The following is a 16232-nucleotide window of genomic DNA, read 5'->3' on the forward strand; positions in this document are numbered from 1 at the left end:
TATTTGTTTATTTATTTTTTTTAAGATTTTATTTTTTTCCTTTTTCTCCCCAAAGCCCCCTGGTACATAGTTGTATCTTCTTAGTTGTGGGTCCTTCTAGTTGTGGCATGTGGGACGCTGCCTCAGTATGGCTCGATGAGCAGTGTCATGTCTGCACCCAGGATTCGAACTGATGAAACACTGGGCCGCCTGCAGCGGAGCGCGCGAACTTAACCACTTGGCCACAGGGCCGGCCTCGCTGGATCTTATTTTACAGGAACTCACCCTGTTTAGGTTTAGTGAAGAAGGCTTGGCCTACTTCCATGGAATGTGGATCCAGTAGAAATCCGTTTTTGGGGCCCTCACAGTGTCGTTCTGGCCTGGTTCCTCTCTTGGTGTCTCTGGAACTGCCACTTATCCTTATGGTGCCAACCACGGGGTGGAGCCTTCTTCCCTGGGACGGCTAGGTTGGCGTGGGGTGCTGATAGCACTTGCATGCCTGCACTCGGGGCTGGGCATTCAGGCAGGGCCTGTGCTCCGAGGGAGGAAAGCACCTACCTAGGCCACCCTCTGCTGTGGGGTGGGGGCCCTGGGGTAGGGGCGGCAGGGTAGGAGCTGGGAGGTGGCGTCTGGAGTCTTTGATGTCTGGTATTCGTTCATAGTCTCCAATTTCGGGTGTCAAGAGATAGGGAAGTTGAAACCAAAAACTTACATAAATCCTGAATAGCAAATATGGGAAAAGTACAAGGTTCTGTTGCTGGCTTTCTAACAAAAGTAATTTCAAGGGGAAGTGAAGTTTTAACAACAAAGAATATGTGGGTTCATCAGAAGTTAGTAAATGTGGAAAAGTTAAGGAAGGTTAGACAATGTGTCCTGCAGGAAGCACTGGCTAGAGAGATGGAAAGGGAAAGAGAGCAGATCTAACCAAGTGTCCATAAAAATAAGGATGTGTGGAGCATGCACACTGTGTCCATAGAAGTAAGGATGTGGGGAGTTCACACTGAGTGTCCATAGAAGTAAGGATGTGGGAGTTCACACTGAGTGTCCAGAAGTAAGGATGTGGGGAGTTCACATGGTGTCCATAGAAGTAAGGATGTGGGGAGTTCACACTGAGTGTCCATAGAAGTAAGGATGTGGGGAGTTCACACTGAGTGTCCATAGAAGTAAGGATGTGGGGAGTTCACACTGAGTGTCCATAGAAGTAAAGATGTGGGAATTCACACTAACTGTCCCTAGGAGTAAGGACGTGGGAGTTCACACTGAGTGTCCATAGAAGTAACAATGTGTGGGGCTCACACTGAGTGTGAGTAGAAGGAAGGATGTGGGAGTTCACACTGAGTGTCCATAGAAGTAAGGGTGTGGGAGTTCACACTGAGTGTCCCTAGGAGTAAGGATGTGGGAGTTCACACTGAATGTCCATAGAAGTAAGGATGTGTGGAGCTCACACTGAGTGTCCACAGAAGTAGCGATGTGAGGAGCACACACCAAGTGTCCATAGAAGTAAGGATTGGGGAGCTCACACTGAATGTCCCTAGGAGTAATGATGTGTGGGGCTCACACTGAGTGTGAGTAGAAGTAAGGATGTGGGAGTTCACACTGACTGTCCCTAGGAGTAAGGATGTGGGAGTTCACACTGAGCGTCCATAGAAGTAACGATCTGAGGAGCACACACCGAGTGTCCATAGCAGTAAGGATTGGGGAGCTCACACGGAGTGTCCGTAGCAGTAAGGATTGGGGAGCACACACCGAGTGTCCATAGCAGTAAGGATTGGGGAGTTCACATGGAGTGTCCATAGCAGTAAGGATGTAAGAAGCTCATAAAGCACCTTTCAGAGAACCAAGGGAGGGAGGGTTCAGGCCCATGCTGGTTCCAATATTCTGGTGATTATAGGCCTCTGTCCCTTAGGCTGGTTGGATGAGTGCCCAGCACTGCTCACCACAGTCTCATTTTCTGGTCCTTCAGTGAGTTCTGCATAATTCCATTTATAAACGGCTTCGTTTTGCATTGTGGTGGACTTGTACCCAAGTGGCTGCATAGGGACTCCATATAAAGTCTGAAAGAACAATTTGAAGTTTCCTGGTAGTAGAATTGGCATGATGATGGGAATATTTAAGGAAGAGTCATCCTGCAGGAATAGATGAGGACAAGGAGAGGAGGCTCGAGTTGCATCACCTCAGAGGGAATGGGAATTTACAAGAGTGGATATGGCAGACGTTTAGCATATAGTCTGGATGCAGAAATAAAGGACAGGGATGGATGGAAACCATCAGATCATTTTCAGCCTGGTTGTTGGAAAGATGGTGTCGGTGTTGTCGATGGTGATAGAGCCTTTTCAGAGGGCTGTCCCTGCCTGGGGGTAGCTAGACCTCAGACTCCAGCCCCGGTTGTTAGTGGATGGGGGAGGATGGAATGGGAAGTTGAATTGCGGGTATCAGGATCACTGACCGAGGCTGGAGGGGCAGGTGATTCTGAGAAATCCTGGGCAACAGTGGACACTCTGTCCTTCGGTCTGTCTCACTCTGGTTTGTCCAGACCACGTCCTGCCACACACCGGCTCTTCCCTGGGATCTCTGGCCTTGCGTGGGCTCCGTGACAGTCTAGCAAAGTCATCTGACTCGACCTCCAGTGCCCCTCGCCTCATCCCTGGGGCTTCCTCAGCCGCTTGGGTTGATGTCCTCACCTGCACGCTTGGGTACAGTGTATGTTTGCTCACATCAGAGTTTCAGAGTTACAAAATGGGGGAGGTAGGACAATTCACAAGTCTTTATTTTAAACCATGAAACAGTTTCTGAGAATCACAATTTCGAATGATGGGATTTTATGATAATGAATCTCAGTTACTCAAGCTAATGTAATTATATACGGTCTTAAAAAATCTTTCACTTACAAACAGTCAGTATTTGGGTCTCATACTTGTCTATTATTAATTATAGCTGAGTTTCTGTGTTGGCTAAAGTCAGACTATTTTGAAGAAGAATAAAAGCCACCTTCTGGTGTTGTGATGGAATGGTGTGCTTAGCCAGCAGAGGGCGAAGCTTTTGTGGGATTCTGAGGCCTGGTATTAATCACTGTCTCACCTTGTTTTCAGTGTGCCTGGGGGAACACTCAGATCAAGTCCGGGACATCTGACTTATTTGTGGCTGCTTATCATGTTTTGAACAGCCTCTTTATATTTGGGGGAAATTCCTAGGTTATTAGTCCCATTTCCCATTATGGAAATAAGAATTGAGGTTTCTACTTTGTCTTGTGACAAGGACCCAGTATGTGGCCTAGGCCCCGCCAGTCAGAATTGGCCACATGAGGCGACAGTGGGGGCTCCCACCGTGGCTGGTGCGCGTGGTTACAGTACTGTCTGCTTTGGAGAGGGAGTAGTCGTGGTGGCAGTGCAGTGACCTCCAGGTGGTGACCTCCAGGTGGTGGAAAGTTCCTGCATACCAGTGGCCAAGCACAGCAGCAGCAGCTGTGGGGCTGGCCTCCTTGATGCTTGGCAGGGCCCACAGAGTTTCCCATCGGGCCAGGGCCTTGGTGTGGTTTCCAGCACTTTTCCAGACGCCGAGCCTTAGCTGGTTCTCTGGCACGACAGACATGCCCTCTCCTTCCCCTGTATCCTAGAATCATCTCTTTTAATCAGCGGAGTCAGCTTTTGTGGATTGTGACTGAAATGTGATGGATGTGCACGATGTTGGGCTGTAGAAGACCCCGAAGTGTGCATCTTTACGTCAGGTAGCATGATGTGACAGCAGTCAGAGTCAGCACTGACCGAGGGCGTCTCCGAGCCGGTGCTGCACCGTTTCTGTGAGCCTTGATAGTTCATCTCCACTTATTATCCCAGTTCCACAGGTGAAGAAACTGAGGCACACTGTGGGTTCATGTCCTGATTGTGTCCACCCTGGCTCTCCCTTCCTGCCCTGGGTACCTGGCAGTCCAGCTCTTCTCGCTCGCTCCCTCCCACAGTACTGATTACCTGTCCATCATGTGCCAGACCCTGTGCTGGTGTCCCGAGGAAGAGCCTGACCCTCAGGAGCTCTCACTGGGTGAGGAAGACAGACACTAAACTAATATCCACCCAAAGTGACATGGCCCCGTGGCAAGTGTGGTGAGGGGAGGAATGTCAGGGATTGGATGAGTCCGTGAGGGACCAGCACTGAGCTCTCCTGACAGCGACGCTGACAAGGCACAGGCCTCCTGCTTCTTGTCCTTACTGGCGTGTCTCATTGTCCTCGCTGCTCTTTCAGTTAGTGTGTCGTCATTTCACAGACTTCCTAAAGCCACTTGGTGCTCTGAGAAGAAGTCCACATAGAAAAAAATCGAGGGAGAGAAAAAGAAGACCCAAGAGCCAGGAGGCTGCGCCGGGCTGACAAAGCCCAGGGGCTCTAGGTCAGGAGGGGGGGCCTTCTGGTTTCTTTGGAAGTTTGTGTACCACAGTTCCCCGTTTATTACGCATTTTAATAGCTCATTTTTGTGAGTGACTTGAAAGGAGATTCTTCTAGAAATAGCCAAGGAAAAAGAGTTCCCAAATATTAACTTTAATTTTTTTCTGTGCTTTTAAAATCAGCCTTCTATTTGATTCAAGAGAGCTGCACCGCTGTGCTGCTCGAGGAGTTGCAGAGTGACAGGTGGAGGTCCCCTCTAGGGCTCAGGCCTGTGATGCATTCACTAGAGGTTCGTCCAGTGGTCCCCTCGCCAAACTCAACGCTGACCCAGTTCAGGGAAATTAGATTTTGCTGTGTGCCAAGAAGTTTTCCAATGGCTGGATGTGGAATCCCCTCAAGTCTCTGTGGGAATATTCTTTGCAAGGGTTTTTGTGAGTTCCTTTCCATGCTGGAGATTTTGCTGCGGCTGGCGTGGACTCGGGAGCCCTATTGAAAGGTCCCCTTGGGTTCTGCTTTAGTGAGCCTGGACGTCTCTCCCCTCAGCCCCCATGAGGGCCCGTGAAGTCCCAAGTGGTGTGGCCTCTGCCCCCTCGTTTCAGAGCAAGGAGTTCATACGGGAGCTTCTGTGTTTGTTCCTATTCCCTTGTGTTCCTGAGGGAAATACCTGTCACATCCAACACCTGGGATGTTTTAAGGGTGAATTTGAGGATCCAACGGGATCGAAGCTCCGAGATCATTCCTCGCCACTTGTAACTGTATTGTTATCCTGTCATCTTATTTTATCACTCTGGGTTTCCGTTTGGTCAATCTTTGAATTGAAAGTAAAGTTTGAGTTGTCAGACCAGTGTTATAAGAGCAGAACTACTTTCCCCAAAGTTTTGTTTGTAGGCTAACGCCATTCAGATGTGTTTACTCGCTGCTCACACTGGCCATTGTGCGTCCCCGGGTCATTACCAGTTACTCAGTGATTAGCCCAGCCTGGCTGGGAGGAGTAAAGCAGTCTCTGACCCAGCCGCCTGGCTTAGGGGGGTCCCTGATGTTCCAGTGTCAGTCCCTTGGCCAGCGCTCGGGGCAAAGGCCGGTGCTCCTCAGAGTCCGAGTGCTTGGTGAGGAAGGAGGCGTGTGTCCGCCGTTGTCCACTCATCTTTCTAGAAACCGAGCTGCCAGTCCCAGAGGAGTGCTTACAAAACAAGGCAGTTGTATCCTCTTAAACAGGTGGAGCAGAGCCTGCACATCTGATGCGTGCTGACCTCTGCTTGTCCCGGGAAAACACCACGCCCAAGGCATTTTTGGAACCCCTGTTTGGGAACTGCTTCAAGAGTCAGCTTCATGCCACCTGAGAAAATCTTTCTCTTGACGTGATCAATAGTGTTTGGCTCCTGGTGGTTTCGTCCTGCTTAATTGCCTTTCTTGTTCGTCAGGCTGCACTTTGAGACTTTTGACTGTTTTGAAAACTCAACTGTGCCCTGAAGACCAAGATCTCACAGTGAAGGATATACAGATGAATGTTCTGGGGCAAGTCTGCAGGGCTTGCCACTACGTTACGGGTTTATCGGCCGTGTCACTCACTCGTTGTTGTAACCTAGGCCGTTTGTGTTTTATGGGCGTGTGCTTTGGCTGATGACTGGTTCACACGCACACTGTTGGGTCATCAGATGTTTGTGTGAGACTTTCTCCCGTAGGCCTGGAAGGAGAGGCTGGTACTCAGCTTCTTGTTTTTGTCTGCTTGATTCTTTTCTTCATGGAACTTGGTATTGGCAAGCAGGGGCTATGACAGGATCTTTAGGGAAATATGTAAAGTCCATTTGACGCCAATCTGTAGGAAGTAGTTAAAACGTGCACCTCAGAGAGCCTGAGGGAAGGACACAGGTCTGGACCCTGGATGACACCCAGGCAAGGTTTTAGGAACTGCTTATGAAGACACTGTAAGAGTGGAGTGAGGGGATGTACCTGCCGCTGAGCCCGCTAGCGGAAAGGAGAAGGGGCAGAGAGGGGTGGCTGGGAGGTCAAAGAAACTCTGGCAGGATGACCTGAAGTCAGTCATTCACACTGTCAGCCACCATTCGTGTACAAATAGAACATGCATGTGTTGTAGGGATAACAGTCTTTTGGGCAGACCAAGTTGGATTTTGGAATTTTGACTTTTTAAAACTGCCTTAGCCTAATCCAGGGTAATCATTTTGCAGATGTGAAAACTGAGAGGGTAAGGGTCTTGGTTGAGAATCCACAGGTAATAGGTTGAACCACTTGAAATTGCTGAAATTGGACTGTTTCAGATCTGTATAAATGGCAGTTTCATGTGGTTCCGACTGCTCATTTAGTGCTCCAGCCGAAACTGCCCAAGAGCTGAAGGTGGTGCGCGGCCATGCCTCAGGCTTCGTCTGGTGTTGGTAAGTTGGAGGATTTTAGTCAAAAGGCGCCGTGGAGACCATGGTGTCTGGCCTGTCTGTTGTGTGTGTGGGATGTGGGCTCTGAGCCCTGAGGGTAGCCAGGGTCATTGACCGTGAGTGCTGGAGCCGAGCTTTGGGGTCCAGGTCCTTTTTGTCACTGCTCTAGGAGCCATGCTGAACCAAACTTTCGACAGCTTGTCAAAGTGAGGAACACTGCTTGCTGAATGACATCCGAGGGACATGTAAGATTTCATATAAACTGTCGGAGTGTCTGTCCTTCATGAGTTGGCAGGACCAGAGAAGAGCTGTGCTATACATATGGCTGCAACCTGTGTGTGTCTGTGTGTGTGTGTGTGTCTGTGTGTGTGTGTGTGTTTGAGGGAGGGAGGTGGAGAATTTCATTTCTGAAATTTAAAGCACGCACACACGGTGATTTTAACTGGCCATAGCGTAAAAACAATATGATTTGCCTATTTAAAAAAAAAGCTAATATGATCTTGGCGCCCTATTCTAAGAAAAGGATATGTTTATAACAAAGGAAGTACTTGGTCAGATCACTTCCGCCTGTGGCATTCAGCCTGCAGAGCTGTGGGAGGAGCGCTGTGCCAGAGCGGCTCAGAGCAGGGCCAGTGGGTGGCACTGGCTCAGGGGCAGCACCATAGGAAAGGGGGGAGCTTCATGGAGCTTCCTGGGGAGGACATTCCAGGAGATGTGGTGGCTGTTTCAAATACAACAGAACTCCGTGACTGCAGTGGGGGACAATGCCGACTAGGGCTCAGTGTGGCTGTCTAGGCTTCAGGCGCCAGGACCCCCAGCCAGGCAGCTCCATGTGCTCACCCCTCATCCCGTCCGTTTTGAACAAGGAGAGCCCACACTTTAAGTGTTTGAGTGTTGGGACCTTGCTAATAGTGCTGTGGTGGGTCTTAGTGTATTGAAGTTCAGCAGAAGACGATTGGGGCTTCCCTTCCTGACTCAGAGGGAAGATCTGGGATGCAGCCGGGGAGGGAGCGATTGACACTGAGCTCGATGACGTCCTGCGTGAGGACGGGCCTGACCCTGATGCTGCCCCCAAGCAGTGTGCATCTTCTCACATGCCGCGTTCACGTGGACATCGGGATGCCCTCTGTAGGGGGGTGTCCATCTCGTGGTGGATGGAGTGTGTTTGTCGGGGTCCTCTTGTCCCTTGCCCCTGCTGCCATTGTTAGTCACAGTGTGATGCAGTTTGAACATCTGAGTGTGCTCTTACTAGAGCAGGTCAAGGAACCCACAAAGCTATGCCGAGGACACTGAATGTGCTTGTTGTGGCCCTTGAACATGCAGCCAGGGAGAATCATTATTACAGAAGCAGTTTGCAAACACTGTCAAGATGGTGAGATCCTATGTAATACCAGGATGATTTTCGAAGCTGTTAAGTCCCCTCAGATTAATTCTGTGTCCTGTGACACAGTGAGAGACCTAATAGATAGATCAGGGAACAGTAGGTGTAATCTGATGTGGATTCTGTCACCACACCCAGCCACCAGTGAAGTGGTAATATCTAGTCCAGACAGTTATTTTCAGGCTTTTCTTTTTTAAAGGCATAGAGCCCTTTTTCTCATGTTACAAGGAACCCCAATCTGTAAAATGGCTAAGACCAGAGCTGCTGATCTGGTCAGAAGTTGGGCTTTGTGAAGTCTGACCACGCGGCCTCTCTCTGCCAGCAGCATCTGTTACGGATGTCAATAGAGCAAGGCACCCAGAGAGTTATCCATGAGCCGCTGCCATCTGATGTGGCAGATGACTCAGTGTTACCCGCTGCGTGGCCCCACTCATGTGAGCGGGCCTGGCGCATAGTTGGCACTGAAAAAATGTTTGTTGCGTGTAGTCAATGAGCAGATGAATGAAGGGTTTGCCCTGGGTCTACTTCAAAACAAAACAAGACTCTTTCATGGTCTAGGACAGCACAAACCACAGCCAACGTGCCAGATCTGGCCATGGCCTGGTTTTGTCAGTAAAGTTTTATTGACACAGCCACACTGCCGCATTCACGTGGTCTCATGACTGCTTCGTGCTACAGTGACAGTGGCTTGTCCTGGTTGAGACAAGGACTGTATGACCCAAAAAGTGAAAAATATTTACTGTCCGCCCCTTTCTAAGAAGATAAAGTTTGCTGTCCCTGGACTAGAAGGCAAGGGAGAGTCTGGTTTTTCCTCACATGTGTGAGGCCATACGGGAAGGTTGATCCCATCCCAGTAATTCAGGGTGAGCAGCCCAGAGCTCCACTCACCACATGGCAGGAGACTGTCCCTTGCAGAAGGGCTGCAGGGACCAGCTAGTCAGGACCCCTGCTGTGACTGTGGGAGCAGGCACTGTTGTTTGTTGAACACCCATGGCTCACTGGCCTCTGTCCCCCGGAGAGTGTGCGATGGGAGAGGTGATCTCCCTGGTGGGCTAGGGGAGCGAGGCCGGACGTACTCAGCAGTGCTCAGTGGGTGTGCACCTGGGGCCTGAATCTGGTGAGTCTGGCTCTCGGCCTGGGTACCCTCTCCCCGTGCTTCCAGTGTCATCTGTTTCCCGTCACCCCACCCCTTTATTCAGTTATCAGATTCCACAGATTCTGTCCTCCCACATCTCTCACACCCCTTCCTTTATGGTCACCATACATGCTGAGCTCCTGGTGTGGGCCACACTGACCCAGATGCTGGGGCCATAGGGACCAGTAAGGCCCACCTGGTGCCTGCCGTCCCAGGATCATGGACAAGGCGAGCTTGTTGCACTCCCACACAGGGAATGCGTGAGAGAAGGGCATTCTCACTGCCACCCCCTGCCTGCCAGATGGTGCTGGGAGAGGCTGACGGCTGTGGTTCAGGTAGAAGAACAAAGTTGGTTCCCAAATTGGAAGCCCCCCCAGGAAGGGAAGTCAGAGACTGTGAGAGGCTTGGACCCAGAAAGCTGAGAGGGGACAAAGGTCAGGGGCCCTGGATGGAGGGAGTGAGTTTCAGAGGGAGGAGGGTGTGAGTGTCTGAGGGAGGAGGCCACAGATCAAATCATGGTGATGGCCAAACCCAGGTCAACAAGGTCATCTGAGCTGATTGAAAGCAATCATATGGTTATAATGGTCCCTCGTGTGGTTGACACTAGATGGATGAAAACAATCACCATTATATAATAATATTAATTTTTATTTGTTTTTAAAAAATATTTGTCAAATGGTATATATAATTACTTGTTTATTGAGTTTGTAAAGTAGAAGAGTGAAAATTTCATTTGTACTTTGGATATGATCAAAGAATTATTAAGATTGATATTTGTCCAAGTGTTTTGAGCCTGTCATGTTCAAATAGCCACTATTTCATCTGATTAAATTCAAAGAAACAGCTTTCTTATTAAACAGTTTGTGCAGTTTGTTACCGTAGACCGCATCACATGAGGTCTTGAGATAGCAGAATGATGGCGTTCTGGGCAAAGTCGCAGTTGCCTGTGAGGAAGGTGAAGATGACTCGATCCCTACCTTAAAATAGCCACTGATTTCTCGTTTCTGCGCAAGGTCTGCCCTGGAGTATATTAAGAAGGTCTACCCACTGCCTGGAGACACCTGCCTCTAACACCTGTGAGGACTGTCACCTCCCTGTCAGCCCGGGAGGGTGTCACAGCGAGTGTGTGGGGCATGGGACGGGGCCGAGTGGAGGTTGCAGAGTTGAGGTGCGTGGAGACCAGTCCCCTAGCCGCGATCGACTCGGCTTTGCAGCGGGCTTTGTGCTTGCTCTTCTTGCAGCCCAAACGCTGTTTCTGATGTCAGGGCCCCCGGGAGGCAGTGCTGGCTCTGGAGCACGCAGCCTTGCCGTGCGATAGAGAGCCTGGAGGACATTTCTAATCTCGCCAGCGTCCTCTTCATCAGGCCTGCATAGGCTGTGGGGCCCTCCGAAGGCCTTGCTGGGGTCCCACGGTGGAGGACTCCACTGCCCCAGTTATGGCCCCTCTACTGAGTGTCCACTGAGCCGTCCTGGGAGTTCCCGTTAGAGTGGTGAGCTGGTTGTGATGGAGGCTAGTGGCGAGGCTCATGTGTATACTAGAATGTTCTGAGCTCAAGTCTTCAGCAGTTCATGTCATCAGTCCATAGATTTGTGATGTGATAATTTCTCAAAGACTGTTTCTGTGATGAGATGAAAAGAAACAAAAGCAGCATTGAGAAAGGGTGAGGAGACTTAGGAAGACTCACACAGTTGGAGAATAATATGACTTTTATTAGCCTGGAAGCCTGCACTTGAACTGAAAGGTTTTATCTTGGTTTAGAATGGCTTATCTTATTTAATGTGATAACATGACTCTTATGGGGTTTTTTTTCCTACTAATGGCAACTTTTTTCTTGATCTAGCCACTAAGGTTTATGTGTAGTTTTCGTTTTTTTGGCAAAACATTGACCCTTCTATTTCTGCCTCATATTTTATTATTTTCAGTAAGAGTTGAGTCCTGTCCTAGTCCATTCAGGCAGCTATAAGAAAATGCCACAGACTGGGTGGCTTCCAAACAGCAGACATTTATTTCTCACAGTTCAGGAAGTTGGCAGTCCAAATCAAGGTGCTGGCACATTCAGCGTCTGTGAGCCCACTTCATCCACAGACGGCCGTCTTCTCGCTGTGTCCTCCCTGGGGAGGGCGAGGGAGCTCCCTGGGGTCTCTGCTGTAAGGCACTAATCCCGTCCTGAGGTCTCCTCCCTCATGACCTGATCACCTCCCAAAGGCCCCACTTCCTAATACCCTCACCTTGAGGATTAGGATTTCAACATAGGAATTTGGGGAGGTGGACACAAACATTCGGTATGTAGAATCCATTATAAAGAAGAAATCGGCATTCTTTCAATCTTGCGCCTGCTGTTGTTAGCATCTTGGCAGAAGTTGCTGTTACGCAGCTGAGGGCTTCTTGGAGCTTGTTACTTGTGCACCAGGGGAGGCTGGCGATGTCAGAGGAAGGGCAGGTGTTAGAATCAGACCCACCTGGGTGTGGATCCCAGCTCTTCATGAGGCTGTGTGACCTTGGGAAGTTTCTTAGGTTCTTAGAGGCTTAGGATCACTCTTTGTAAAAGAGGGATAATAATACCTCCTTGGACAGGTTGTCACAGAGACTAAGGAGATCCTTGTGGGGGTTCGCGTAGGAGGCCAGCTGTAAACAAAGGCACGCTGTCATCCTCGCCATCGTGGTAAGCAGGAGTGTCTAGGACAGAGTCGGCACGTGACCTTTACTGGATGCATAGTTTTTGGAGCATGCTTGAAGATGACAAACCATTAACGTAAAATAAGTGGCAGGTCCTCAGCCTGGCTGTGCATTGGAATCCCCTGAGTTCCTTGTACAAGTCCCGATGCCCTGGCCTTGCCTTGAACCAGACTGTTAGCAGCGGGCCCCGGCATTGGGAGTTTTAAACCATCCCTGAGTGATTTTAGCAGGTAGCCAGAACGGAAACTGTTGACTTCAGACCTTCTCAGAGAGCAGGACACAGTGAGCCCAAGGCTCCCGCGTTGTCTGGCAGTGGGGGCCTGGGATGGTGCCCCTGGGGTGGCTATGAGACAAGGGCACAGACAGGCTTTGGAGTCCGGCAGAGATCCATCTGAATCCTGCCTGTGCCCCTTACTAGCTGTGCGACGTAGGCTGTGGGCATGCAGCCGGTCATCTACCCCTGTGTAACGTCCAATTATATTTATTCCCTCCAAGAAAGTCTGGAAAATGCCTGATATTTTAGAACTTTGGTTTTGCTGTTTATAAAATGATAATAATACCATGATATAAAAAGGCAATAGCTTGCAGATCTGTTGTATCGATTAAACGAGAGAAGGTATGGAAAATGCATGGTGCAGCTCTGTGTCCAGATGCCTCATGGTGTCACCCCATATGCATTTTAAATATGTTACCTACTAAATATCATCCATGCTGGTTATTTTTAAAACTATTGTCTTAGCAGATATGCATTGTATTTAGATAAAACTGTTTTTTAAAATATGACGTATCTTATTTTTTATAATATAATTTTGATTTCCATCATAATGCATTTAGCAAGTAGCCATCTTTCCTCGATCCTTTTGAAAGCAGATAGGTTATAAATTATAAATATTCAAAGCCTAGCAGAATCTGATACGGAGAAAGCATTCAGGTATGTAATGAACTGTGTACTGTTCACATAAGATGACATCCCATTTTGCATCGGTATGAATCCTAATTACAAAAAAATTGAATTCTTGACCTCCAAGTGTCTGTATAGTGATTCTGGGTGTGACTGTGACTCCACTCTGAGCGGTCTTCTCCTGCTCCCAGCCATCCCTCACTCCTGTGGATGCTGGCGCTCAGGTGGGTGCTGGCGCTCAAGTGGGTGCTGGCCCTCAGGTGGGTGCTGGCCCTCAGGTGGGTGCTGGCGCTCAGGTGGTGCTGTTGCTCAGGTGGATGCTGCTGCTCAGGTGGGCGCTGTTGTTCAGGTGGGGACTGGCGCTCAGGTGGTCCCTGACATTCAGGTGGGAACTGGCGTTCAGGTGGTCCCTGACATTCGGAGGGGGCTGGTGCTCAGGTGGGTGCTGGTGCTCAGGTGGGCTCTGATGTTCAGGTGGGGGCTGGTGCTCAGGTAGGTGCTGGTGCTCAGGTGGGCCCTGATGTTCAGGTGGGGGCTGGTGCTCAGGTAGGTGCTGGTGCTCAGGTGGACCCTGACGTTCAGGTAGGGGCTGGTGCTCAGGTGCGTACCGGAGTTCACCTGGGCGCTGGTGTTCAGACCTGGCTGGAGGCGTGTTCCTTGACGTGGAGTGTGGGTTTCAGGTCCACCAGGTGTTCTCATCAGCGCCAGGGCTGGGGAATCTCTCAGGAACTTGGGCAGAGCCAAAGTTTAAACCTGTTGTTCTTCCTGATCAGAAGACTGAGGGTTGGCTCCTAGAGTGTGGAGCAGCTCGCCCAGCTCTGGCTTTTTTCTTAGCTCCTGGGCCTGGCCTACAGCACTAGTAGATGAGATAGGTTTTCTCTGTATCCCCCTGGCTTTGTTCAGACAGAACCAGAACCACATCTATACCTACTGATACATGTGACCCGATGGCAGTTAGCTTGATTGGTTAGAGAAGGACCCCAAATGGCCCATGCCCCACGTCCACCGTGCCTCTCCTTGTCACTGCCGATCTGCTCGCTCCCACTGAGGGGGACGTCTGTTTTGCATTCCAAACACGCCTGCCCCTGCATTTTGAGGACATTTGTCCTTCTCTTTCCATTTCCTCCTTCCCTCTGTCCTCATTTGCTCTCTGCCCTCATCCCTTTCCTCCTTGGGGAGTGCTGGGGCACCTTAAATTCAGTACAAATGGCCAGATGGCAGGAGCTGTTATAAAGACTGAGTCGGGATTAATAACCTTTAGGAAAAATTCCTGAAGAAGTGTAAGCTGTAGCTGATTGCTGTGGCCGGGTCTTAGAGGAAAAGATTTTCTCTTGACTGTGGCTTAGGTTCCTGGAACATTTGACTTCCCAGATTACAACCCTCTATTCCCAACTTCTCATCACATTAGTGGTAAATTAGCATCTTTAATAAGGGAATTTTTATCCTTTTGCATTTAAAAAGTATTTTGCATCTCATCTTCTGTGTGTTTCATATGATGTCATAGTCATTCATTCGGCATCTGTCATGGAGCTTTGACTGCGTGCCAGCAACGTTCTAGACCTGGGACACGGCAGTGAACCAGACGATGCCCTCATGGAGCTGCATTCGAGGGAGGAAGATAAGCAATACATCATGTAGCGAGAGTAGAGAAGAGTGTTATGAGGGAAAATTAAGGCAAGTTAAAGGCATCCGTACTATGAGCACAGGGTGCTGTTTTAGTCGGGGTAGGCTTCTTTGAGTACCTGCAGAACAGAGGATGCGTAAATGCGAGTGCGTTGTGTGTGTATGTGTGTGTGTGCGTGCACCACATGTGTGCACTGTGCGCTGCCCTCATAGCCTGCCATCTTGAGAGGCAGGGGACCCAAGGGGAACTCAACCACAAGTCAGCTGGCACATGTCAGCCTGTAGTCAGTGCTGTGGGCTGGGGAGAAGGGGAGATGAAACCCTGGCAGAGGGCAGAGCTGTGGCAGGGCTGGCAGAGGACTTTGGGGCAGTCCTTTTAGAAGTGGTGGCAGCCTGAGCAGGTACTAGCCAGTGGCAGCGGGAAATGGCACGGCTCTGGATGTATGTGATAGCCCGTGTGAGAGGAGAGCAGCCACAGTGGTCTTGGTGCTTGGCGATGGGACGCCAAGGAGACCGAGAGGACCAGGCAGGGAGAGATGAGGGTTCAGGGTTGCACGTGGAAGTGTGAATTGCTTGTCCCGCATCTGGGTAAGCAGGGCTGCGGGAGCCTGGCGTGAGGGCAGGAAGATCCTGCGGATGGAAATGGGTGCAGTCAGCATTTCTGCGAGAGTCAGAGCTGAGGGACTCACCTCTGGACTCGGTGTTCATGGAGTCGAGGGGTCATGATCAGCCCAGGCTGCAGCGCCTGCAGGTTGGGGGAAACTGAGGAAGCCAGTGCAGAGTAGGGAGCAGGCAGGGCTGGTTCCCCGTGTCCTGGGTCACCTGAGATTGGGTGAGCGAGGACCGAGGGTTGCTCTTGGGACTCGCCAGCCTTGCTATCCCTCCATCCCCTTTCTCAGTTCCTGCTGTCGGTTGTAGAGGAGACTCTGGATCTCCGGGTCATGTCACTCCGCAGCTTCTGTCTGCACAGGGAAAGAACGTTCTGAGGCTGGCATTCTTTGTTTAAAACTGCAATTTGGGAGATAATCCTGACGGAAGAAGGGAGTGACAGGGGTGATGGAGACAGAGGAGGCAAACACAGTGAGCCGAGAGCCCAGGGAGGAGAGCAGAGATCTGCCAGTGAAAGGAAGATGGATTTCCCTCGTCCTTCCTCGCCACACTTCGAGGAAGGAAGCAGAGGGGGCAGTTAAAACTCCAGAAAGCCAAGGAGCATGTGAACATCATGGATCTGAAAGACTGCCGTTTAGTGGAAGGGGATCATGGATGTGGAAGCACTTGGAGAAAGCACCGTGCCCTAGCAGTGGGCGCATTGGTGTTCCTGCGCACATAGACGCTGGCCGTGTGGCTGGGATGAGGTTGGTGGCACGCTGCTGGACACAGCCAGCTGCTCCCCTGAGAGCCGTCTGTGAGTGCCCATGCCCCCGCCTTGTGAGAGAAGAACCACCTGACCGGAGTCTCATTTAAAAAGCGCCCTCCTCGTAGACTTTCAGTAAGGGCACATCCCTACGTTGCGTGTTTTGAATAACATGCATGTATTTTCAAAGGTGGGGTGTGCCGAGGTGAACATATGCCTTGACTGTGCTGTGGTGCCCAGCTGCACTTTTGGGCAGAAGCTTTTGTTGGAGACAGTGAAGGGTCGGTGTGGTCTACTGGGAACCGCACATTTGGATTCGCATCAAGTGGCTGCCACCCCTGACACTGGCTGATAGGTCCACCAGCGACACCTGAGGAATGAAAAGGAGCGGAGGAGGGGGAGAGGGAGGGCAGGGAGGGTT

General features: G+C 50.4%; 1 protein-coding gene across 12 annotated transcripts in view; it reads left to right on the forward strand.

Moving 5' to 3' along the window:
- Positions 1-16232, forward strand: part of EIPR1 (EARP complex and GARP complex interacting protein 1) — a 136364-nt gene that overhangs the window by 50220 nt on the left and 69912 nt on the right. Inside the window, exon 1 of one of the 12 annotated variants that reach the window (XM_070571792.1) lies at positions 6665-6743. The exons of 10 other annotated variants lie outside the window; for them this stretch is intronic. Coding sequence is in view for 1 of the 2 variants with exons in the window: in XM_008524465.2 (XP_008522687.1) it covers positions 6719-6743 (25 nt within the window). In the remaining variant the exon portion in view is untranslated. Of the gene's footprint in view, positions 1-6664; positions 6744-16232 lie in introns of those variants that run through there. One more of the 12 variants, XM_008524465.2, reaches the window with a different exon arrangement.

This window comes from Equus przewalskii, chromosome 14, assembly GCF_037783145.1.
Source record: "Equus przewalskii isolate Varuska chromosome 14, EquPr2, whole genome shotgun sequence".
NCBI classification, from domain to species: domain Eukaryota; kingdom Metazoa; phylum Chordata; class Mammalia; order Perissodactyla; family Equidae; genus Equus; species Equus przewalskii.